The sequence below is a fragment of the Paroedura picta genome, chromosome 10, assembly GCF_049243985.1.
Source record: "Paroedura picta isolate Pp20150507F chromosome 10, Ppicta_v3.0, whole genome shotgun sequence".
NCBI lineage: Eukaryota > Metazoa > Chordata > Lepidosauria > Squamata > Gekkonidae > Paroedura > Paroedura picta.
In genome coordinates, this window is record NC_135378.1 from 70,407,706 (window position 1) to 70,431,876 (window position 24,171).

Below are 24,171 nucleotides of genomic sequence, written 5' to 3' on the forward strand. Positions count from 1 at the left end.
GCCTGTAGAGCTGATCTTTATAGTCTAGAGATGAGCAGTGAAGGTAGAGACCGTGGTAGAGGCTTGCAGGGTGAGGTTGGGGTGGAGTGGCGCAGGTGTGGACTGTGGCCTCTGGCCAGCCCTTACCAAGAACAGTTTATATTTTTTTGGCACAGACAGACAGACCAGCAAGGGTCCCGAGAGTCTGGAAAGTGCAAGAAGATCTAAATCAGGAATCTTTAGACTCTGTAACTTTAATGGGTGAACAAGCAACTGGCTAGAGAGACATAGAGGCAGAAGTGACTTTGCTCAAGCCTGGCCTGATAAATAAAAATCAGTATTTGCCATGAAGATCTGATGAAATAAAAGGCATAAGTGACCCAGAATTTCAACTGGAGTTTGCTTGGGAATTCACATACAAAGCGTTTACAGGAAAATAGCCAGTGAGACTGTAGAGCGAAGGGACTAGGTTTTCCAGTTTTATTAGGCAACAATTTGGCTTTGCAGACAACAACAGGAACTACAGTTGCCAGCAGCAGGCCTCGGGTTTCAAAAGGGCAGACATCACCAGCCAAGCAACAGACTATGCTAGCTGAGCCCAGTGAGAGCGAGGTTTGGAAGTAGGACTTCAAAAGGGTATACTGCCTCCGCAGCCACCCAACCAGCTATATAGTGCCCCCGGCCTATTTCAGGTCAAGAAAACATTGCAGAGAGGAGGTAAGGTTGCCACATAATTGTAGGTTCATGTTCTTGAATTCCATACTTCCTAGGTGTGCTTAAACCTGACTTGGGTAAGCTCTGTTGTGGGGGAGCCAGTTTGGTGTAATGGTTAGGAGAGTGGACTTCTAATCTGGCATGCTGGGTTTGATTCTGCACTCCCCCACATGCAAACAGCTGGGTGACCTTGGGCTTGTCACGGCACTAATAAAACTGTTCTGCCCGAGCAGTGATATCAGGGCTCTCTCAGCCTCACCCACCTCACGGGGTGTCTGTTGTGGGAAGAAGAAAGAGAAGGCAACTGTAAGCTGCTTTGAGCTTCCTTCAGGTAGAGAAAAGCGGCATATAAGACCCAACTCTTCTTCTTCTTCTTCTTCTTTTTCATAGAGAGATCTCCTCCAGGGGTTGCCAGCTTCCAAGTGAGGCACAAAACCCACACCAAACCATGAGCTATAGCATCCGGTGCATTACAGCATGCAACGGGTTTTACTACTAGTATGTATTATATTCTCCCAAAGACACACATTTGGTTTATTCAGCAACATTAGTTCTGGGAACACCAGTGGAAGAGCTCATAGGAGCTGGTGTAATGGATATGTTTGTACCTTCTGCTAGCAGCCCTAAAGCGCTGAGGATCTGGAGCCAACCAAAATACACCAGAGAATAGGACACTGAAGAAATGCTGACTTGCAACCCTGCCTTCCAATGCATATGTGATCCTCTTTCTTCCAGTTGAGGCTTGTATCAGTGGAGAAGGGAGAAAAGGATTTTACCTTATTTCCCCTGGCTATGGTGCTGCCTCATCCCATGACACACTTGTCTCATTAATCCCCAGAATTTCATGCTACTTGGGGAAAGCAGATTATCCCAGTTTGGTCCAAGCTCCTCAGATCCTGGGAGCTAAGCAGAGTTAGACATGGTCAGTAATTGGAAGGGAGACTGCCAAGGAAAACCAGGGCGGCTGCGGGACGGAGGGAGGGAAACGGCAAACCACCTCTGTTCAACTCCTGCCTGGAACATCCTGTGGACAGGCTCACCAAAGTCAGTTGTGGTTCAATAGCATGTTCTTCCTGCAACTGGTCTGGCATTATAACTGGCATGGTAAAATAATAATTTGTGATTCTGGCAAAAATATAGTGTGGAAAAATGTTTGCTGTTTGTCTCTTAAGACTTGTGTTGTTCAGCTCCATTGTTCAAACCTTTCCGCTTACATATATTCTGAATAATATTATTATTATATTTGGATTTATTGCCAGCCGCTCTTGACTAAGGCCGGCTTGCAGCAGCTTACAATTTAAAACATTATTAGAATACAATAAAATACAATACTATAAAACAGTAAAACTCCTTAATTAGAACATAATACTATACAGTACAGCAGCAGAGAATGAATCATTAATAGTTCTCCTCCCTAACTGCCAACCCTGGCTCCACAGGCCTTCTCATCACCAGACCCCATGCTACAAAGCAGGTGGGCAGGAGATGTGGCGATGTCTGAGATGTCCAAGACATCAAGAAAGCCCCCTTTTAATTAGCTACATATTTTGAAAGTCCTTCCGGCCTTGCCTTGGACATATGATTTTAATTTTACTGATGAAAATAACTAGTTGGCCCAGTTCTGAAGGGATTGGATCCAACCTGTTTTTCCACTGGTAAAAAATGGAAGAAGGAATCCCTTTACAACCCCCAAAAATGCTACGCTGGAGATCATGGGACTTGCAAGGACAAAAGTCAGGTGAGCTGTAGCAGGGACTGAAATTGAGTGAAAAAGCTATCTGAATCCAACCCAACCATTTGCTGATGAGATTTACAATATTCTGCTAGAATACTTTTAAATAAAAGTTAAGACATAGGAAACCAAATTTGAAATAAAAAACAGACCTTTTATCTAAGCAGACTGTCAACTGTGAAGTGGGGTCTGGACTTTGACTTGAATTACAATAAATCATCAGACTACAAAGATCAGTTCCCCTGGAGAAAATGTCAGCTCTAGGAAGGAAACTATGGTATACCATAGATGCTAGGTGAAATCCCTACCATAGATAATAGGTGAAATCCCTCCGCTGGTCCCATCCCCAAGTCTCTAGGAATTTCATAAGCTGCAGCCAACAACCCTTCCCAAGAGATTAGCTCCCCTGGAGGAGATGACAGCTCTGGAGGGCAGATTCTATGGTATCACATCCCTCACGAGCTTCCTGTATTGCCCAAACTCTGCCCGCCGTAGGCTTCACCCCTGAATCTCCTGGAATTTCCCAAGCCAGAGTTAGCAACCCTATATCCAAGTGAACAGCAGAATTTTTCAGATGCTGTTTTACACCTTCCTTCCAACAGAACATGTTGTTTTAATCAGCTATTCTCACATTTATTTGGCTGCCAAATTTCTGCTACACCCAACTGCACACACAGTTCCAAACCCCCAAGAGTCATTCTTGCTGGCGGCTCATCACACAATGATAGCGGGTAATGAATTATTACCTTGGCAGATTTTCACCCTCTGCTCTTGAAACTATGATGTACTTATCCAACTGAGCCACTGTATATAAGGCTGTGAAACATGAATGCAACCAAAACTCCAGAACACATTTATGCAAAATGGAGAACAGCAAAGAAACCATGTACTTACTTTAACTTGAGGGTATGATTTTTTGTTTTTTTCACTAGAAGCTCCTGGAAGTCCGCCATGTGATGGTCCTTCGCAAACATATCGGAAACGAAATCCCCTCTATAAAAATTTGTTCAACAGAATATTGGTTTATTTAATCAAATAAATAAGGAAAAATTATCTTCCCTGCTCATATATGTACCTTCACCCAAACACCATTTTCATTATCTAATAGCTATTATAAACGGTAGGGAAATACATAGAAAGGTGAAATGCATTTTGCATTGCAGGCTTATTATTTTTAATTCAAAGAAAGCTATTAACTCATGGGGGTGAAACCTATCCTGGAATTCCCCATACTTATTTGGGAAGGACATTCAGTACGCTACTGAAAATTATGTTTGCATTTCCGTAAAAGTATCTGGTCTCAGAGGCACCATAACGTTTTGTTAGCAAAACTGACACGCCAATCAAAATATTCTCATGAAATTTACTTTTATTATAGAGAATTTTGAACAAAGTCAGAGATCTTTTGGTCTCAAAAATTGAGAATGAAAAATACAATCCAGTACCTTTTTACTAGTCCATCATACAATTAGTAAATATTTATGCAAGCAATAAAGCAATAAATCTTTATACAATACAGTGCTTTTGGGCTGATCCTGCATTGAGCAGGAGGTTGGACTAGATGGCCTGTATGGGCCCTTCCAACTCTATGATTCTGTGATTCTGTGACAACTGAATATTCTAATCACAAAGCTCTTTAGACAATTTAAGAAGCAAATATTAGCTGAATAAAGAAATGTAGGAAGCAACATGTAAATAAACTATGCAACTTCTAGGCAGCTACTTGCTTAATGTAGCAAGGAATTATGCTAATATTTTATATGCTCATTGCAGCATTGAACCCTGCATAAATGCAATCTTTCATCAAAAGGTTTCTGCTCTGAAGGGTTTTATTTTTACAGTCATATGTCCATCAAACAGGTAAACACTTGGGAAAGATCTGCGGGAACAATTCAAACATTTTGGACCATAAGAATTTTCTAACTGGAAAAACAACAAAAAAATTAAATTACATAGCATTCAGTCCTGACATCAGGGAAGTTTAACTGCAGCATTATTTTCAGAAAATAGCATGAAAGTTCAGGGAATGGAGAACTTAATAGTCACTTTAATTTATGTTACTCCGTTTTCCTCACAAGCACCAAAAAAACAAAAAAGGAATACTGACCTCACCAGATTTGTAAAGGTGAAAGATTTCCTAAATGATATATGTATATTTTATGCTGGACACAGATTGTCATGTTTGTTCATACATTTACTTCACTTATACCCCACCTTTCACCCCAATGGGGAGTAAAGCAGATTACATCATTCCCTCCTCCATCTGATCTCTACAGCAGCCTATATAAGCTTCCTTGACAGGCTGGGGATTTGAATCTGGGTCTCCACAGTATTAGTCTGAGACTCTAACCATTACACCACACACTGGGTATATCAAATCAGCTCATTAAATGGCCTTGGGCAAGCTGATGTTATCTCATCTCAATGTATCTCGATGATAAAACAAAAAATCTCAAGGTTATCTCGATGATAAAACAAATTAAAGGCACCGTGCATCCTACCCGAATACCCAACCTGTGAGTTTCCAACATACACATTCAACCCTTCCTCAATACACATCTGCCCATGATACAGCTCTCAAAATGAGTCATCGGCTTCAAAGCCTTGGCACTAATTATCCCATTTCTGGCTCTCACTCGAAATGTGCTACAACCAGTTCAGAGTTCTAAGGAACAGGAGTCAGGTTTCTGAATCAAACAATGCAGGAGGTTTGACTTGCAACCCTGCCTTCCAATGCATGTGTGATCCTTGACACAGAAGTCATTCAAGCAACACCTGCCTTCCCATCAGCAGAGCCCTTCTCTGCCATTAGCAACTCTTCCAGCTGGTGTAAAAATCCCGGGAAAACCAACTGTGAGTATAATTCGTTTTATAAAACCATTGACGGTGGCCCTACATCACTGCAGGCTCTCCACAATTTTAAAGGAATTATGAACACGGATCACGTCTATGTTCTTTTCAGTCATTATATCATTCTAGGATGCTGGAGAAACCCTGTTCAGACATGAGCAAGCATTCTTCAGATAACAACCCTATACAGATTGCAATCAATGTCTGGTTGGTTTATCCTTGAAAATCAACCCCCTTCTTAGCCACTGGGTGACCATTTCAAGCTTATCAGTAATAATGGAAAACGATAACAGTCCAGTGATAATATTTAGCATTTAGATGGTGTTTCTAGAGCAGGGGTAGTCAAACTGTGGTCCTCCAGATGTCCATGGACCACAATTCCCAGAAGCCCCTGCCAGCGAATGCGAATGCTGGCAGGGGCTTCTGGGAATTGTAGTCCATAGACATCTGGAGGGCCGCAGTTTGACTCCCCCTGATCTAGAGTGTGAAACATTTCATGGACAACATGGTTGCTATTAAGTCTGTGGATTCAGCAAGGCACAGGTGTAGTTCCTTCAAATCGAACAGACCTTTATTAAATACCAACTCCAACCAGGTCACCCAACACCAAACAACGGACCCCCTCGAACTTATACACAATTCAGGCAGCCTCACAAGCCTACATACACAACAGTTGTAATACGTACAACAGACCTCCAAGGAAGGCTGATATTATTTGCATATTGCATCTGGGAAGTTGAGGCTGAAAAAAATGTAACTTCTCTAACAGCATCAAAGGCAACATTTGAACCAGGGACCATCAAATCATTTGTGATGGAACAGAGTCCAACCCGTGACTACAAATAAGAAAGCTCAGAAAAAATGGGGAAATTATTTTCCCCCCAAAGCGTCCCCCCCATTTGTTCATGGAAAAAATTGAACATTCTGCGGGATATGGGGGGGGGGGGGTGAAGCTCCTATTAAATATTTCCTCTTTTAGAATGAGTTAAACGCTTTGAAGGGCTGTAGACACAACAGCTTTTACGCCCAAGATTCATTCCTGCACTTAGGATACATAATCCTGAAGGCTCTCATTGCTTCTCAACTGTTGTCTTTTTGATTTGATTGTTCTCTTGTGCTTGTCCTTTTCACCTCTCCTTCAAAACACTGTGACATATACGAGATACAATAACATTTATTGTGTTTAGCCAAAGGCCATTACAAAACATAATTAAAAACAATATGGTACAAATATGGATAAAACAATATGTCTCCAATATTGCGTACATAAAATTGTAGATGAGGGCTACTGAGTTACAATTTAAAAGAAACACGGTGTATCAAGGTGGGGACACCTGTAAAACAGCTTTGGCTTGGATCTTCCTGGTGGCCAGAGCAAAAAGTGCCAACCTATATGAAATATAGGGGTCGACATCTGATAACAGATGATTTTATCAATTTATCAAAATCAGAAGTGGGGTGTGTAATAAGTAGCTTATTGCCCTATCTTGCGGGACTGGGGAAATGGCTCATGGGGTAGGGCACCAAAGTCTCAGATAAAAACTGTTTAATTAAGAACCGAGTTCTCTCTGACCAGTAGCCACAGAAGCAAGCAGACAGCATCTGGCTGGAACTATATCTAGCTGTGTACATATTATTATTAAAAGCTAAGAGTTTCCATTATTGTTAATTCAACATAAAACTGTACCCATAATTAAGTCTGATCAGCTTTTATTTACCACAAAGCTTGTGTTTTTTCCTGCTTTTTTACTTTTTCTGCTTTTCAGAAAGCAAAAATTAAGGTCTATGTGCTAAGGTAGCAAAGAGTGCATCAGCTTACAGCTTTCTTTCATATCTGCAATTTTGCTTGAGAAAAGTACAGTATTTTCAACAGAAATATGAAAAATAATGAAACGTAAAATAGTATCCATAAGTTAAAAATGATGCATGTTATGTTGTTATAGCAGGAAAAGTAGTTTAGGTTTGACAAGACAGTATGTATTGTATATTTTCCCATTTTTTCTTAGGAAAAGAAAAGATTTTCCAACGCTTCAAAACGCCCCAGAAATCTACTACCAGGCAGCGTAGACACTGCTGACTGGGACAGACCAAGTATTTGACGGTATCAGGCAGTTTCATATGTGTTTATGTGAGGCTAACAAGTGGTAAAGCCCTGAATGTTGTAGGGGCTCTTGGATTGTCTCAGTTTAGGTTTACGGGTCATTTATGCAATGCAGTTTCCTTCTGCATCCCCTCATTTAGCAAAATGAGCATGCATTCTATATGGTCAAGATGCCACACAACTGTGCCTGCTTTGACCTCTTATATTTGCATAATGGCAGAAAGTGAAGAGGAACTAAAGAGCCTGTTGATGCGGGTGAAGGAGGAGAGCGCAAAAGTTGGCTTGAAACTCAACATCAAGAAAACAAAGACCATGGCATCCGGCCCTCTCAATTCCTGGCAAATAGATGGGGAAGAAATGGAGATAGTGACAGATTTTATTTTCCTGGGCTCCAAGATCACTGCAGATGGGGACTGCAGCAAAGAAATTAAAAGACGCTTGCTGCTGGGGAGAAAAGCTATGGCAAATCTAGACAGCATCCTAAAAAGCAGAGACATCACCCTGCCAACAAAAGTGCGTTTAGTCAAGGCTATGGTATTCCCAGTTGCAATGTATGGCTGCGAGAGTTGGACCATAAGGAAGGCCGAGCGTCAAAGAATTGAGGCTTTTGAACTCTGGTGCTATAGAAGACTCTTGCGAGTCCCTTGGACTGCAAGGCGAACAAACCGGTCAGTCCTAGAGGAGATCAACCACGACTGCTCTTTAGAAGGCCAGATCCTGAAGATGAAACTCAAATACTTTGGCCACCTCATGAGAAGGAAGGACTCCCTGGAGAAGAGCCTAATGCTTGGAGCGATCGAGGGCAAAAGAAGAAGGGGACGACAGAGAATGAGGTGGCTGGATGGAGTCACCGAAGCAGTAGGTGCAAACGTAAATGGACTCCGGGGAATGGTAGAGGACAGGAAGGCCTGGAGGATCATTGTCCATGGGGTCGCGATGGGTCGGACACGACTTCGCACATAACAACAACAACAACATTTGCATACAACTGTACTATCAGAAAATAGGTGTGTTAATTACAAAACCTTTTTTTTTAAAGGCACATGCTCCCTCCTGCAGTATCTTTAGCCCTCTGTAGAATCAGGATGCTCTGGACTGAATAATCCCCACTAGCCTAATCTCACCAGACCTTGGAAGATAAGCAGTGTTGGCCCTGTTAGTACTTGGAGAGGAGACCACCAAGAAGTGCAGGCTTCCTATGCAGAACCAGACAATGGCAAACCATCTCTGTCCGTCTCTTGCCATGGAAACCTTCCAGCCTCACTGCAAGTCGACTGTGACTTGCCAGCATTTTGCAGCGCCACAAAGCATCCCATGCTTTGATAAAAGCAACATTAATAGCCCATAATGAGACAGGCTTGATATGACAGTATGACTACATGCAGCTTTCATTCAGCTCTTGATAAAATAATATAATAATATTTAATTTCTATACTGCCCCTCCTCACGTAGGCTCGGTCCCCTTAATTGCTACTAAAGACTCAAAAGTGTTCTCTTACCTGCTTCGGTTGTTCGACAATTTGAAGGAATGGGCCATCAGCTGGTTTTAAAAAAGAGAAGGAGAACTTAAGAGATGCCTCTGTTTGTAAGAACAATCCATTTATGAAGTCACACTTTTGCATAGGAAACCTTAAGAAGAAAATGAGACGTACGACCCTGATTCTCATCCACCATCAACAGCAAAGGCAAAAATGACCTGTACATGCTTGACTTTTTCAAAAAGTCTCGGATCTGTGCAAGGGTAGCTGTCATTTTTTGCTGGCCCTTTGCTGTCCCTTCCATAACACATCATGGGGAAAAAAGCCTAACTTGAAACACTGAATGCTCCTGTCCATCTTGGCTACAAATTCCAGTGTGAGTTTCTGAGGCCAATTAAGTCAATGGACTTGGAAGGATACAACTCTTCAGATTTAGGACTGCAGAACTGTAGGTCTACATAAGCCATTCTCTCTCTTATCCCATCTACTGGATCCAACCCACAGCTTTAACTCTACTGCAAGGTTATCAAAGAAGCTCCCTTTGCTGCGATTTCCCTTCTACACATCTGCTAAACAGCTATGGAGTTCCTTTCTGCACTGGGTGCAACAATCTCTAGCTAGCTCAAATACTGTCCAAAATAAGATAAGTGTATGAGCAATCCAGTTAAGCAGAAGAGCTGCCAATATCTGCACGTTGTATTTTCAGATATTGTGAAATTGGTTCTGAAATCTACCTAAGAAGGGAAACTTTCAGAAATGAGTGGGACAAAAACACTGACTCACAGCTGCATTCTCTTGCCCTTCATGTGACATGGAAAACTGGACACCAGAGCAGAATTCATAAGTTCAATTTATTTGGAATTGACATTTGCTCATTTACATGACAAGAAAAAGAAGCTTTTGTGATTCGACTTCTGACAGGAAACACACAATTCACCAATATAGAAACAGATTGAAAGGATACAGGAAACCAACTTTACTGTAGACCACAATTGTAAGAAGCATAGAATTGAAACAGCAACTCTCATAGGGAGATACTGTCCAGGACGGGCATATGGCAAATTCTTGAACCTTCCCTTTTTCTTTCACTTGGGCAAGTGGCCTTCTCTGCTGTGCAACAGGCAATAAGTGATGCATGCCGGGCAGTACCCAGGGTTAGCAAGAGCAGCTTGGATCCAGGGAGATCTGGATTCAAGTCTGACCTCTGCCATAGAATCAACTCTGTTCAGCCTTCCTCCAATAAGAGTAGAACATCCTCTCAGCACTGGAGAAAGATTCCCCGCATGGGAGAAATGCATCACTCCTAGCTGACCAGCGTAGCAGGATTAAAGCCATTATCTCTTAGCATCAGTTCTATGATTCTATCTCTTAGCATCAGTTCCCCATTCACCAAATGTGAAAGATAGCTGTTCTGAGGTGCTGCCTCTCACCACATAATTGTTAAATTAAGCGGTGTCTGCAGTATACATCAGGAACAACAGATTAACAGGGCCTTGGCAGTATTTTTCATATTACCAACCATGCTAAAATTGTATTTATATATAGTCTCTAGATCAGTGGCTCTCAACCTTCTCAGTGGTTCTTAACCTGTGATCCTTTAATACAGTTCCTCATGTTGTGGTGACCCCCAACCACAAAATTATGCAAGTGTTCTTTCACAGAAATTAAACCAAAACTGATCAAAGGTGTGAAGATCCATTGTTCATGATTGTATGTAAATTGATTATAAATTGTATATAAATTGGTGGGCGCCTTCAGGAGGAGGGGCAATAGTCGCAGCCCCCTCCCCCCAGCCAAGCTGCTTGCCCTGCCACGACCCCTGTGAAAGGGTCGTTTGATCCCCAAAGGGGCCTCGACCCCCAGATTGAGAACCACTGCTCTAGATAGTATATAATGTACTTCCTAAGACACCTGCAAGCTATTCTATTTGTTATGAATTTTGGTCCAATCCAAATATACATAATATATTTAAAAGATAAACGAGACAATTTAAAGGACAATCATGTGCAGTTACTCTACTATTATCCCATTTAATTCATTAGGCAGACAAGAGTTGCTTTTCATAGGAAGGGAGTATACTTGGACTACATACTACTACAGGCTTCAATAGTTATCACTGTTCTGTAAAAAAAAACAACCTTAAATTCCTATAGGCTAATGAAGATTAAAAAATTAATTTTTTTAACCATTCCTTAATTTTTAAAAAAATGCACAACTAAGTTTCATAACAATAATCCATAACTGATTTAGACAAAATGGGTCTTTATAATTCATTATCAAATACAAAACAATTTCAAACAACCAGAAACATTTAATATCATCAGCCAAAGAACAATAACTCCTACCTGTACGAATTGGAAGATCAGATGTAATTATGCCAGCATTATTGATCAGCATATTCATCCCCATGTATGTGTCCATTCCGAACATCTGCATTAATAACATTTGCACTTAATAAACCAACTTATTCCCAAATCCTGAAAAATCCAACATTCAGTGGGCAATATTTAAGCTCTACACACACACAATTCCATCCTAAGTAGTGTCGCACCCTTCTTAATTCCACTAAAGTCAATGGGTTTCAAGGGGTAGCATTGTGACATGCCTTTGAAATATATGACTTTTACAAGAGCTTGCCCCTGCTTCTTGGACAAGACTTGTCCTGTATGCCAATGGCAGCTTACCCTTTACATTATTCAGCTCTTTGCAGCACCTGAATTGAACTGACAAAACAGGCAACAACAGTTGCCTACAGGCTACCAATAAAATTCACTTACTAAGACAAGGACCAGCAAGTTAAACTAGCATCACAATAAAGATTCCCAGCCCTGGAATGGAAAATTCTCCACCTGCTAATATAGCCTTACATTTTATAGCCATCAAGAGCTGCCTGTGCACGGAATGGACTCTGATTTAGAATCAGCTATTAAAATTCTATCTCTTAGTGCAGAAACCCACAGATTTCAGTGACATTAGGCATAAAGACTGTAGTCCCTGACAGGAGAATAACTCGGCTACTAGACAGCCTCTATTTGATCACATGGGGGGTTTGCAAAGATCTACTGCAGCTAAATGACTACAGATCATATACCAGCCTAGACATGGTATTGGCGGGGTAGTGGTGGTGGCGTTAATCAACACAAAGTTTGTCTATGCTAGGGGTAGCCAGTCTGGGAATTGTAGCCCATGGACATCTGGATAGCCAGCTGGCTGGGACTCATGGGAATTGTAGCTCATGGACATCTGGATAGTCAGCTGGCTGGGGCTCATGGGAACTGTAGTCCATGGACATCTGGATAGCCACCCCTGCTTCTTGTGTGTGGACATATTTGGGGAAATGTGCCTTTCACTAATTTGATCAAGGCACAACACCGGAAGCTCAGTAAAGTGTCAAAGAATTGCAACTCCCACTCATTAATGAGCCAATGAAGCAACATCTAAACCATAGCTATGACTCATACAGGATACCACTATGATAAAAATGCAACACCAGCCAAACCTTTTTTACAGACCTGTCTTTCAAAAAGCTTAGTTTGCATTTTTTTTTAAAGATGCGGACATAGATACGAATGGGCTTTTGGTATTGGTGGCCCAAATCCATTCCAATGTTTTTAGCAACTTCTCGCACAATCTTGTATGTGCTTATTAAATAACATACAATGTGTCGTAAGGATTACTTATGGAGGGAAAAGGTATGAAAGGTTCAATTTCCAAAAAATGCTAAAGAGAAATTTTAAATAAGAAACTTGTTTTGCAGAAGCTTAAAAATGTGGCATTTATAGGAATAGGAGCATTATTTTAAAGTCAAACAGATGGAATTAGCTATCAATAAGCTCCCACACTATAGGAAATGAATCTTTGGATATAATGATTATATGACTGACCCAGACCATTGCTCCACGATCAGTATTGTCCAATTGGACAATGTGCGTTTTCTCTCCGGGGGCTCAGGTAGAGGTCTTTCACAATGCTCGCCAGGGGTAGTTAACCTTTGGTCCTCCAAATGTTCATGGACTACAATTCCCATGAGCCCCTGCCAGCATTTGCTGGCAGGGGCTCATGGGAATTGTAGTCCATGAACATCTGGAGGACCACAGGTTGACTACCCCTGCGCTACCTGATTGATTTAATAGGAAATGCCGGGTACTGAACTTGGGAACTTCTGCATAAAAAGCAGATGCTGTACCACTGAACCCGCAAAGGTTTATTTACCATGACTTTTGGTTGAACAAAGCACTGGATTACGGCTTGTTTTGCCTATGCTTTAAAGGTCCCAGAATACTCTTAATATTCTTGGTTTTGTAAACAGCTGCTATAACTTCCCATGTCCCTTACACAATTTTGACATTTTACAATACAGATACTCACCTGGTGATCTTCTAAGACATATGCATTATCACCTGCCATTTTCAAAGCTGAAATGATTAACAAGATACTTTAAGTCAATGCATTGTTATAACCACACTAACAGCAATACAACTTTTGAGGGCATCGAAGGTATCATCATTATCCTATGAAAGCAAGGAGGGAAATCCATATGATAGTATAAGAAATCTACAGTGTCTGTAATGGGTGTAAAAGCCCGGGAGGGATCATGCACTGGTTTAATCGATAAATTTGATCTTGTACATTTTGAAATAGTCAATTCCTGATTCCCGCCCTGCCTGCCCGGCGGCCTGACGTCAGGCCGCCGGCCAAGGGAGCCCCCACCAGCCACGCTCCGCGCGACTGCTAGGGGCTCCCTTACCTAGCGCCCACTGTATTTTTCATACAGTGGGCTTGATTACTAGTCATAGAATAATAGAGTTCGAAGGGACCTCATGAGTCATCTAGTCCAACCCCCTGCACTATGCAGGACACTCACAACCCTATTGCTCATCCACCTGCCATCCCCTTAAGCCTTCACAGAATCAGCCCCTCCGTCAGATGGCTATCCAGCCTCTGTTTGAAAAATTCCAAAGATGGAGAACCCACCACCTCCCGAGGAAGCCTGTTTCACATAGAAAAAGCAAAATTAGATGTGGCCAATGCCGTTGTGCTAAAACTCATGGATTTTTCTTAAATTATAATATAAGGGAAGAACATACTATATTGTCTTACTCTTAATTACAAGTACTTTCCCAATAAAGCAATCTACATATAAAGCTTTAATTCTGTTTGTAACATGATTGTTACATTAGATTGTTACAATCAAAGTGTGCTCCTGGAATACAAAATTAACAAAGGGAGAAATCCCATGCAGGTTTACTTAGAAGTAAACCATTTTATTCAACGGGGCTTAATCCCAAGGAAGTGTTCATAGGATGCAAGCATACCATTTCAAATGATGTTTACTAAATATAAATAAAAAACAATATGCAAAGCCGGTCAAGGACACCAATAAAAATATCTGGTTTGTATCATGGCTTAATGGGGATTTATACTCAGGACTCCAAATCTAGTACTCTAACCACTACATGTACTGACTCTCCATAGTAGTCTGTGTTCTTAAGATGTTGACTTTTTTACTTAGTACGTGTGCATGCACAGAACTGCACTATGCAGACAATGAAACATTTACCAAGTGCAAAAGGATATGTATGCTTGAAGGCACACCTGTTAACTTAAGAGAATGTGCAACCAGAAAGGCAGTTGATTGTGTTATCTATGTGGATTCAATAATGTAATATGCAAATGAAGGACTGTAACTCTACCAATAAGAGAACGTTCACTACCAGAGCTCATGGACCAATGAAAGGCTTCCACTTAGGACCAATCGGGTTCTTTTAGCTGGCTAGCCAAACTCTATATAAGCCTATGTTGTGCCTACATTCCCTGTTTGGTGTTTAGAGGTGGTGTTGACTTATTAGATTGGATCCCAATAGTTTTTTCTGCTGATGAGAAAAGGGATTAATTCTAGAAAGGCTATGACAAGGATCATGGGACCTGCTTAACTAAAGCCATGTGGAACTGGGGGGGGGGGGCATTTGACAGAAATGACAACAATGAATCTTCTTCTCAGAAATCCCATAGCAAATGAAGGCTACCTTCTGTTAGTAAGTAACACATCTCTTGATTTTCAGAACGGAGCTATATACCCAGGGCTGTTTTTCTATGAGATGCTGACATAATATATAAAATATAAATAGGAAGTGAAGAGAACAACACTGCATTCACAAAGAGGAACTTGAGATCTTCTCAGAACTTATTTACCAGCACTGGACATATACAAGTTTTCCATTTAAAACACTGTATTGAAATACATGTTGCCCAGGAAAAAATCAGAACTCACGGAGGACATCAGAAATACAATTCTCAGCCAAAATATCCAAGCTTATTGTTATTTTTTTGCTTATCACTTTTCACTGCAGCGGATATCTTGCAAAAATTGCTGACATATTCAGAGCATTGTAGAGTTATCAACAGTGGTTGTATTCACTACAACAACTGATCAAATCTTAACGTTCATGCAAATAGACGACATCTGGTTTGTATAACTAAACCTCAGACTGTATAAAAGCTCTTATTGGATCATTTAAAGCAACATTTGCTTCTCTCAGCAGCTCTGCTTTGCTCTTATATAGTAAAGGAGGAAATAACCACAGTCTGTTGCAAGAACCTTGCAAAAGATTGTCTTTGGTAAATAAATATACTTTGAAGTGGAAACAATAACTTGCTATAATGCTAAATAGCTTTCCATGGCAGTTATTTGAGACAGAATGTGGTGTTGCTTGGCCAGTATCTCCTCCAACACTTAAGAGTTCCAAGTAACATATTTCAGATAGTCAAAGCTACATGATGCACCTTATCTCAATAATAATCCGTAGAACAGTATTATGATTCCTATAGCGCAGATTAAGGTTGCTACCTCTGGGTTGGGAAATCCCTGCAGATTGGGGAAAGGGTGGGGGTAGAGCTTGGAAAGGGTGTTGCTTGGGGATGGGAGAGACCACAGTAGGGTATAATGCCACAGAGTCCACCCTCCAGAGCAGCCCTTTTATTCGGGGGAACTGACCTTTTTCATCTGGAGATCAGCTGTAATTCTAAGAGATCTCCAGGCTGCACCTAGAGGTTGGGAACTCTACTGCCTATATGGGAATGAGGGCACAGGTCAGCCTATTGTATTGTATTTTTAATATTTTTAAATGTAAACCACCACGAGACCTGCTGGGGAGCGGCGGCATATAAATCTACAAATAAATAAATCTGCAAATCTGCAAATCTGCAAATAAATAAATAAATAAATAAATGAATAAATAAGAAAGAAAGAAAGAAAGAAAGAAAGAAAGAAAGAAAGAAAGAAAGAAAGAAAGAAAGAAAGAAAGAAAGACATTAGATGCTACTTCATTCCCCCAGGCTGAGTCTGGGTTTCTCCGACCCAACACTCATTCATGTAAGACAGGCAGCAATTTCTGGGAACTAATATAATGTTCAGGGTAATGTTCAGTTATATAATGTTCAGTGTAAACCGCCCAGAGCTGCAAAGAAATGGGCGGTGTAGAAATATAAACAAACAAACAAACAAATAAATAAATAATACCAAGAGGTCAATTAGTAGTTTAGTTTGGATGCAGTTTCACTGCACTGCACATGCAGCCCATCCCCCAACACTCCCAGGATTGTTGCTGGTCAGGAAAATGGCACAGGGGAGATGGCCATTTTCCTAACTTGGAGAACCCCTCCCAGATCCAACCTAAGAATAAAAGTCGCATCTTGTTTTCTCCCAAGACTGAGGGAGTACGTGCCTGGAGTGACATCTGAACTTTCTTACACACAGCTGAACTGCTCAGCCACTGGACTTCCACCATCACGTCCTAGGAAATAGATGACCTTGCACTTTGGAGAGTAACTGCAGTAAACAGGACAAGGGCGCAGGGCTGCCTGATAGTGCAGGCCAGGAAGAGTTGGGCTCAGATGCTTGTCAGAACACGCAGAAATTGAAAAGGGGAAGAAACCAGAAAGCAGTGGAGGAACCCACATAAGAAAAAAAGGGAGAAGTATATCAGGATGGTGCAAAGTGAGAATTTTTTTTTAAATGCCTCACAGCCAATCCTTGCCAGGAAATGAATTGCATGGATTAAATTTATTTGGGGTGAAGTTTTAACAAGAGAATGGAGATCCTTAATGTGGCCATTACCAGAAGACTCTCTGACACTGTCGTACATGGTGCTTAAACTACATTTTTGCTTTGTTACTGGTATTGAGAATGTTAACATGAAACAGAAAATGAAAAAGTCAGTTTTGCAATGTTTTGCAAATTTTGCAAAAAGGCAATGTTTTGCAAATTCATTCCCCCTTGCACCTTGTGTATTGGAGGCATTTTGAGCAGGCAAGTGGATACACACTGTGAATAGAGTAACATCCAAGAGCAGATCAGTTGTGCAAAGTTATCATCAATATAGGCAGGTCTGATTGTCATCAAAACTTTACTAGTATTATTTGAAGCCATATTATTCCATTGATTCATATGTTATCTGCCTTGCCTGGAAGGAATATCATTTAGTGTGTGTTGTTATTATATAGATCACTGTAGAAGATCCTTAGGATTGAAACACTAGTGGCTATTGCATGTATAATCAATATTTTGGTCTAGTGGCTACTTTATGTTTAACGTATATTTGTTGCTATATGCATACCAAAACATTAGAAACAAGTGTCTTGGTCTCCCTGATGGGTAATCTTTGCCAGGACAGTTGCAGGGAGGGTCTGTCTCTGTTGATTCTCCTGGACCCCTCTTTACTCTTTGATATCATCAGCTACCGTATCCTTCTAGAGCTGGGAGAGTCTATACTTCGATGGCTCTTGTCTTTCTTGCCTGACCGATGCCAGAAAGTGGTGCTGGGCGACCAATGCTCAGACTGATGCATTTGTGTTTTGTCCCCCATGCTGGGAGAGATCATCTTTGGAATAAGGGATTTGGACTAAGGTGGAATATGTGGATGACATCTACTTTTACATCTCCTGAATCTGTGAATCTAATGGGTCTGTGGAAACCCTGAACCAATGCTTGGAGATGGTAATGACATGGATGAGCATTAATAAGCAAAAGTCCAACCCAAACAAGACTGAGGTGCTGCAGGTCAATGACAAAGCTGCTCAGGGATTTGGGAGTCAGCGTCTACTGGAGGAGACTGCCTGTCCCTTGAAGGAACATAGTACTTCTGGATTCTGGTCTACAATTAAAGCACATCTGTGGCATAAACCGGCTTTCATCAGCATCAGCTAATGTGCCAGCTACAGCCATTCCTCAAGAAGCATAATCTGGCCATGGTGATCCATATTCAGGTTAGATTACTGTAACATGCCTTACATGGGGCTGCCTTTGACAACGGTCTGGAAACTTGAACTCATCCCAAATGCAGCAGCCATGTTATTGTCAAGAGCAGAATACAGGGATTGTATTAACCCAGATACTGATAGATTGGCACTGGCTGCTCATTTGTTTCTAGGCACAATCCAAAATGCTGGTTGTTAGCTTCAAAGCCCTAACTGGCCTGGAGCCAAGGTGCCTGTAGGACCACCCGTACTGGCCACCCACACTGGTTCACTAGCCCTGCTCTCTATGTCTCCAGAGACAAGGCTTTTTCAATACTTCCCTTATAGAATGTCCTTCCTCTGGAGACTTGGCTGGTGCCCTAGTTTCTTCAAGCCATTTCTGGGGTTGATTTATTTAAATACTATTTTAGTTTGGAACCTATTGTTTTAAGTTGTAGCCTGTTTTTATGGTCTATGTCTTTATTATGCTGGGGTGGTATTTTAAATGCCGGATTTTAATTTACTATACTGTTTTCTTTGTTTTATTTTTATTTTGTGAGCCAGGTCCCTAGAGAGGTGCTATAAAATAATTAACAAATATAAATAAATAAAAAACAAATGACAACAGAAGCCGCGGCCCTTTCTCAAAATGGAGGGGCCCTTTCTCAAAATGCAAAAAAAAAACCCTTTCCTTTCTGCCACCATGATATTCAGAGTTCAACTCATTGACTGTTTCCGCATTGGGAACTTCACTGTCCCAGCTCCCACGCAGGAGCACAAATCGGGGGCAGATGAGGCGCACCAGGCCAAATGCTCCCTCATGTGGGTGCAGGAAGAGGTGGGGCAACCTGCCACAACTAAAACTCCAGCCTGCAGCCTGGCATGAAAGGGTCACAGTGCGTAAACGGTCATCGAGTGAAACATGGAAAGTAAAAAAAAAAAAAAAATTATTGTGCCACACCATATCTATGGGCACTATGAAAGAGGCAAACACCTTATGCAAAAAGTACTTCGTCTCGGACTTTCCACTCGTGTGTAAGTACCTATATCAGATCAGCACCTAATCATTGCAATTTCTGTCTGTGATGCAATTACTCTTGATGCATCTATATTTCCTTATGAGGAACTGATGTAATTATATTCCCTAGTAGGTATCTCTTCAAGCTACCCAATGCATTGCAAACTTTTGCAGCACTTGACACTTCATTAGACTTCTGACGTCAGTCACACACACAAAACACAATGTCTGCTTAAGGCTGGGAATCTCAACTAGCGACATGGGAGCCATGCCAGTTATGGGGGGGCGGGGCAGGGAGACATGGTGAGCTGACATTGCTTCCAGAATGCCTTGAAGCAGGTGTGCTTCCATGGTCAAGAAGTTGAGAAAGGCTGGCTTAAGGTTCTCAAAAATGGCAGTCCTGATACCTAAATACACAGAAGTTCAGCCTTTTAGCCATGTATTCTTTCTACAAAAAAAGGCACTAGGTATATTAACCAAAATTTAATCTAGTGCACAGAGCCATTTCACTTCCCTGCTAGGTTTCCATGCCTCTCATTTCGCTGGACCAAAAAAAGCACCCAGAGTTGTGCGCCTGAGTTAATTAACATGCCTGTCACCAACTCAATGCTACTAAATCGCAAAAAGGAAAAACTAAATCCTACAACTTCCAAGGACTGGCAAAATCAGTTATTTTTAGCAAAGATGGGCATGGAGGGGGTGGGAAGGGGAGGGACCCCAGGTGGGCATGTACACAGCTATGCTTCCCAACCATATTCTGCACCAGTGCACCACTTCTGGGGTTTCTCGAAGCCTGAAGAATGTTTCAGAGGTTTATCAACCATAAAAAAAAACGTTGAGAAAGGCTGATCTAGGAGACTCAGATTCAAATGAAGATGATGAGGAAGAAGAGTTGGTTCTTATCTGCCGCTTTTCTCTACCAGAAGTGGCTTACAATTGCCTTCCCTTTCTTCTCCCCACAAAAGACACCCTGTGAGGTGGGTGAGGCTGAGAGTGCTGTGGTGAGCCCAAGGTCACCCAGCTGGCTGCATATGGAGGAAGAGCAGGGAATCAAACCTGGCTCACCATATTAGAATTCTTCGTGCCTAACCACTACACCAAGCTTGATCTCTTCAGCCCATGAAACTTACTGCGTGATCTTGGGCTTTCTTTCACCCAAACGTACTTAAAAGAGTTGTTACACAAGCAGAAATTGGGGGGGGGGGATCAAACCACATTCTCCTCCCTGACCTTCCTAGTGGAAGTAGTGGTGGTTTGTTTATCAATTGGCAGTATAACAATTAGTAATATAATAATGAATGCACCTTTGTTTATTGCTATATGCAGGTTCCTGCAGCAAGAGTGCTTTGAAAAATGATCTTGCAAAGAATATTCCCCCCCCCCAGCATGTCAAACAGAAGTAGAACGAGAAAGAAAGCACTGTCATGGCAGTTCAGGCCTTAGTCCAAATCCCCCAAATATCTGTGCATCAGAACTGCATCTGAAGAAATAGGTTCTAGCCCATACAAGTTTATGCTGGAACAAATAAATTACCAAAGGAGCAATCCCTGTTCCAAACAATCCCTGTTCATTCTTGCAGCAACAAATGCGACTGCCCTTCTGGAATCACATATTGGCAATATCTTTCCTGTTTATCATGGTTAGTTATATTTATCTATTTTAGAATTATGCTGCAGCTATCGTTTTAGAAAGAGCAAAAAGGGGTCGTTTTATAGAACTATTTGAAAAGCTTTTCTTACAAAGGTTAGCAACCTTTCCTCCATGGGTTAGTATGGAAACAAGGCCGAATCTTTCAAGCCTGTACCTTGAACACAGTCTGTACATGTGAAGCTGCCTTATGCTGAATCAGATAGACTTTCCATCAAGGTTAGCACTGTCTATACCAGGGGTAGTCAAACTGCGGCCCTCCGGAAGTGTAGTCCATGGACATTTGGAAGGCCGCATTTTGACTACCCCTGGTCTACACTGACCAGCAGCCGCTCTCCAGGGTCCCCGACACAGGTCTTTTACATCACTTCCTATCTGATCCTTTCAATTGGAGATACCAGGGATTAAACCTGGGATCCTCTGCACATACAGCAGATGCTCTGCCACCGAGCCATAACTCTCTTTCTGCTTAGTGAAAAGACCCATATTTCATCTTTGACAATAATGAAAGATCCTCTTTTTTGTCAGCTGGGCTTTAGCAACAAAAATTATGCAAACATGCTATTAAGGGACCAAAGAGAAACTGGGGAATTCTAAAATTGCATAACACTGAGGTGTAGTGGTTAGGAGTGAGGACTTCTAATCTGATGAGCTGGGTTTGATTCCGCGCTCCCCCACATGAACCAGCTGGGTGACCTTGGGCTCACCATGGCACTGATAAAGCTGTTCTGACCGAGCAGTGATATCAGGGCTCTCTCAGCCTCACCTGCCTCACAGGGTGTCTGTTGTGGGGAGACAAAAGGTAAGGCAATTGTAAGCCACTTTAAGACGCTTTCGGGTTGAGAAAAATGGCATATAAGAATCAACTCTTTTTCTTCAGCAATATCAGGGCTCTCTCAGCCTCACCTGCCTCACAGGGTGCCTGTTGTGGGGAGAGGAAAGGGAAGGCGATTGGAAGCTGCTTTGAGACTCCTTCGAGTAGAGAAAAGGGGCATATAAAAACAAACTCTTCTTTTTCTTCTAAACTGACAGCACCTGTCATACTCAAGAAAGGCTACCAAATGTTCTCAACCTCTTACAGTACTGAAATCTAAATCAACACACTAATACCTCCTATTCTTGCTATACACAAGGAAAGTGATGCATATGAGCATATACATGTATATCAGAAAGCCAACCTTTTGTATGGAGATAAGGCAGACAGGGTATTTGCATCATTTACTAAAGCAACTCCATATGCATAACCATATTTTCCTCTAGGCTTGTAAATTCTAGAACACACCACTGAGGCAAACCTTTCAGCTCCTCCCAGTTTGCTAACTGCTTTGGCTCTGACAAGATCCAGTCTCGGCTCCTATCCCCCACAGCCTGATTTGCCCCCTAAACCTATGATATGTAATCATATCCTCCTATACCATATGCATTTTCACAAGCACAGAATATTAATTTTGTGACATTTACACTGCACAAGAATAGCACAAACTATAATCTGCCCAAAAAATATTAAACAATGACAAAACCGTACTATCTATAAAATCAAATACACACAAAAGCAGTCCACACAGGTGGATGCATAGTTGTTTTTATAGGAAATAACAACAACAATATGCTGTCCTGCTTTATCAGCCACTGATCACTTCCCCTCATAAGATTCTACAGACAAATACACAATCAGATAACTTCTGAGAACTCTTGAAGAACACATTACTTTATTATTGTTGCACACATCTGACTGCAGGGAAAGAAAAAAAAGCCAGGCCTAGTTCCTGATTAGGAACTTCCCCCCCTGAGACATTTGCCTCACCTTTTCTTTCAGAAGACTTTGAAAATATCTGTTAAGATTTGTAATTTGTAATATCCATTGGTTTCCCTTTGGGTCTTGATTAGCTAGCCCTTTAACTTTTTAAAAATAGCTGTTGCCACAGCTATTCTATTGCCAAGCTGTTGCTGTGTTTCTCACCACCAAGTTGTGTGCCTGTGCCTGTGCCTGTGCCAAGGATACGCTATCACTGCAAGGCCAATAAAAAGAAAGAGCAGACAGCTCTTGTGACACCTTCCTAACTCATCGGTGTATTGTAAGGCCTGTTTCCACTTATTTCAAGGCTAAGCCTGGAGACCCAAGCTGAAACATGAAAGGAACCGAACCGGGCACTATCCGGTGCTGAGAAAACCGAAGGAGCAGTTTGGTTCCACTGTCAGGGGAGAGATTCAAATGGGTAGCCGTGTTGGCCTGAAGTAGCACGATAAAATCAGAGTCCAGCAGCACCTTTAAAACCAACAAACATTTATTCAAGGCGTGAGCTTTCGGGTGTAAGCACGCTTCGCCAGACTAAGGGGAGAGGTCAGTGCCAATGTGCCTGCAGGTAAAGCGCTGTCCAGTTGCAGCTGTAAGCAAGAGCCGTTCGAAGGGCGCTCGCCATTGCCTGCCTCTCTGGGGCTACCCGGGACTTCCCTGGAGGTCTCCCATCCAGGCCAGGGCTCCCGGGCCAATACTCGCTGGCTATGCAGGCCGGGCTTAGCAGCCCCATACCCCGCAAAGGAGGGCGAAGGAGGCGAGTTCCACTTCCAGGGAACCGGGGAAGGGCCTCCAGGGGAAGGGGCGCCGATGCCACCTCTCCTGGCCAGGAGCGCCGCCAGGAAGCAAGGAGGGCAGGCAGTTGCGCCCCGCTCCGCGCCCGCCGGGCCATGTGCTCGCCCTCCTCTTCCCCCTTCCCCGCTCCCAGCCCCAGCTGCGCCAGAAGCGCCTGCCCGGGAATGAGGAAGTGCAAAGCGCCGCTGAGGAGACGCGCGGCCGCCCTGCGCGCCCCCCAGAGCTGGCCTGCCTCGCCTCGCCCCTCCTGTCAGGGGCCCCTTGACGACACCCCCCCCCCACACACACGCACCCACACCCACACCCCCCCCCCCCCGTTCCCGCAAAGCCCCGCGGCTGTCCCGCTGCCCCTCGCTGGGGCTTACCTCGTCCAGGCCGGGCGCCCTTCTCGCCTTGCCCCGGCGCGCGAGGGGCTGGAGGCCGCCGCCAGGGGAGTCCGCCCGAGGAATCCCCGTCAGGGGCGCGCCAGGGCCAGGGCCATGGCCGGGGCCGCCGCGGAAGCGCTCGCCAGGCTCCGGCTAGGCTCGCGCCGCGCTGGGGAGCAACGAGGGCGGGCGGGCGGGCGGGCGGGCGCGCTGTCAGTGCCGGAGGCTGGCGGGGGGACTCCGGTGCCCTGCCGCTTCTCCGCCCTCTCACTTCCTCGCGGGAAATTCCCACTGACGCGCGGCGAGGGAGAGAAAGAAACACCCGCCCGGGGGAAGGAAGGAGGCAGGCAGGCAGGCAGGCAGGCAGGCAGGCAGGGGGCGGGCGGCGGCGGCGGCTCCCCGGAGGCTCGGCGGGCCAGGGACGCGCCCAGGTGGCCGAGGCACGCTCGGTCGCGAGTCGGTG

General features: G+C 43.1%; 1 protein-coding gene across 1 annotated transcript in view; it reads right to left on the reverse strand.

The window, feature by feature from the left end:
• Window positions 1–23,879, reverse strand: part of NFKB1 (nuclear factor kappa B subunit 1) — a 73,726-nt gene extending 49,847 nt beyond the window's left edge. The window contains exons 1-5 of the mRNA XM_077300761.1: window positions 23,709–23,879; window positions 13,223–13,269; window positions 11,200–11,284; window positions 8,876–8,916; window positions 3,320–3,418 (exon numbers count right to left, since the gene is read on the reverse strand). Of these exons, the coding sequence (XP_077156876.1) occupies window positions 3,320–3,418; window positions 8,876–8,916; window positions 11,200–11,284; window positions 13,223–13,261 (264 nt within the window). The 5' untranslated portion in view covers window positions 13,262–13,269; window positions 23,709–23,879. The remainder of the gene's footprint in view (window positions 1–3,319; window positions 3,419–8,875; window positions 8,917–11,199; window positions 11,285–13,222; window positions 13,270–23,708) is intronic.
• Between the last annotated feature and the right edge of the window lie 292 nt (window positions 23,880–24,171).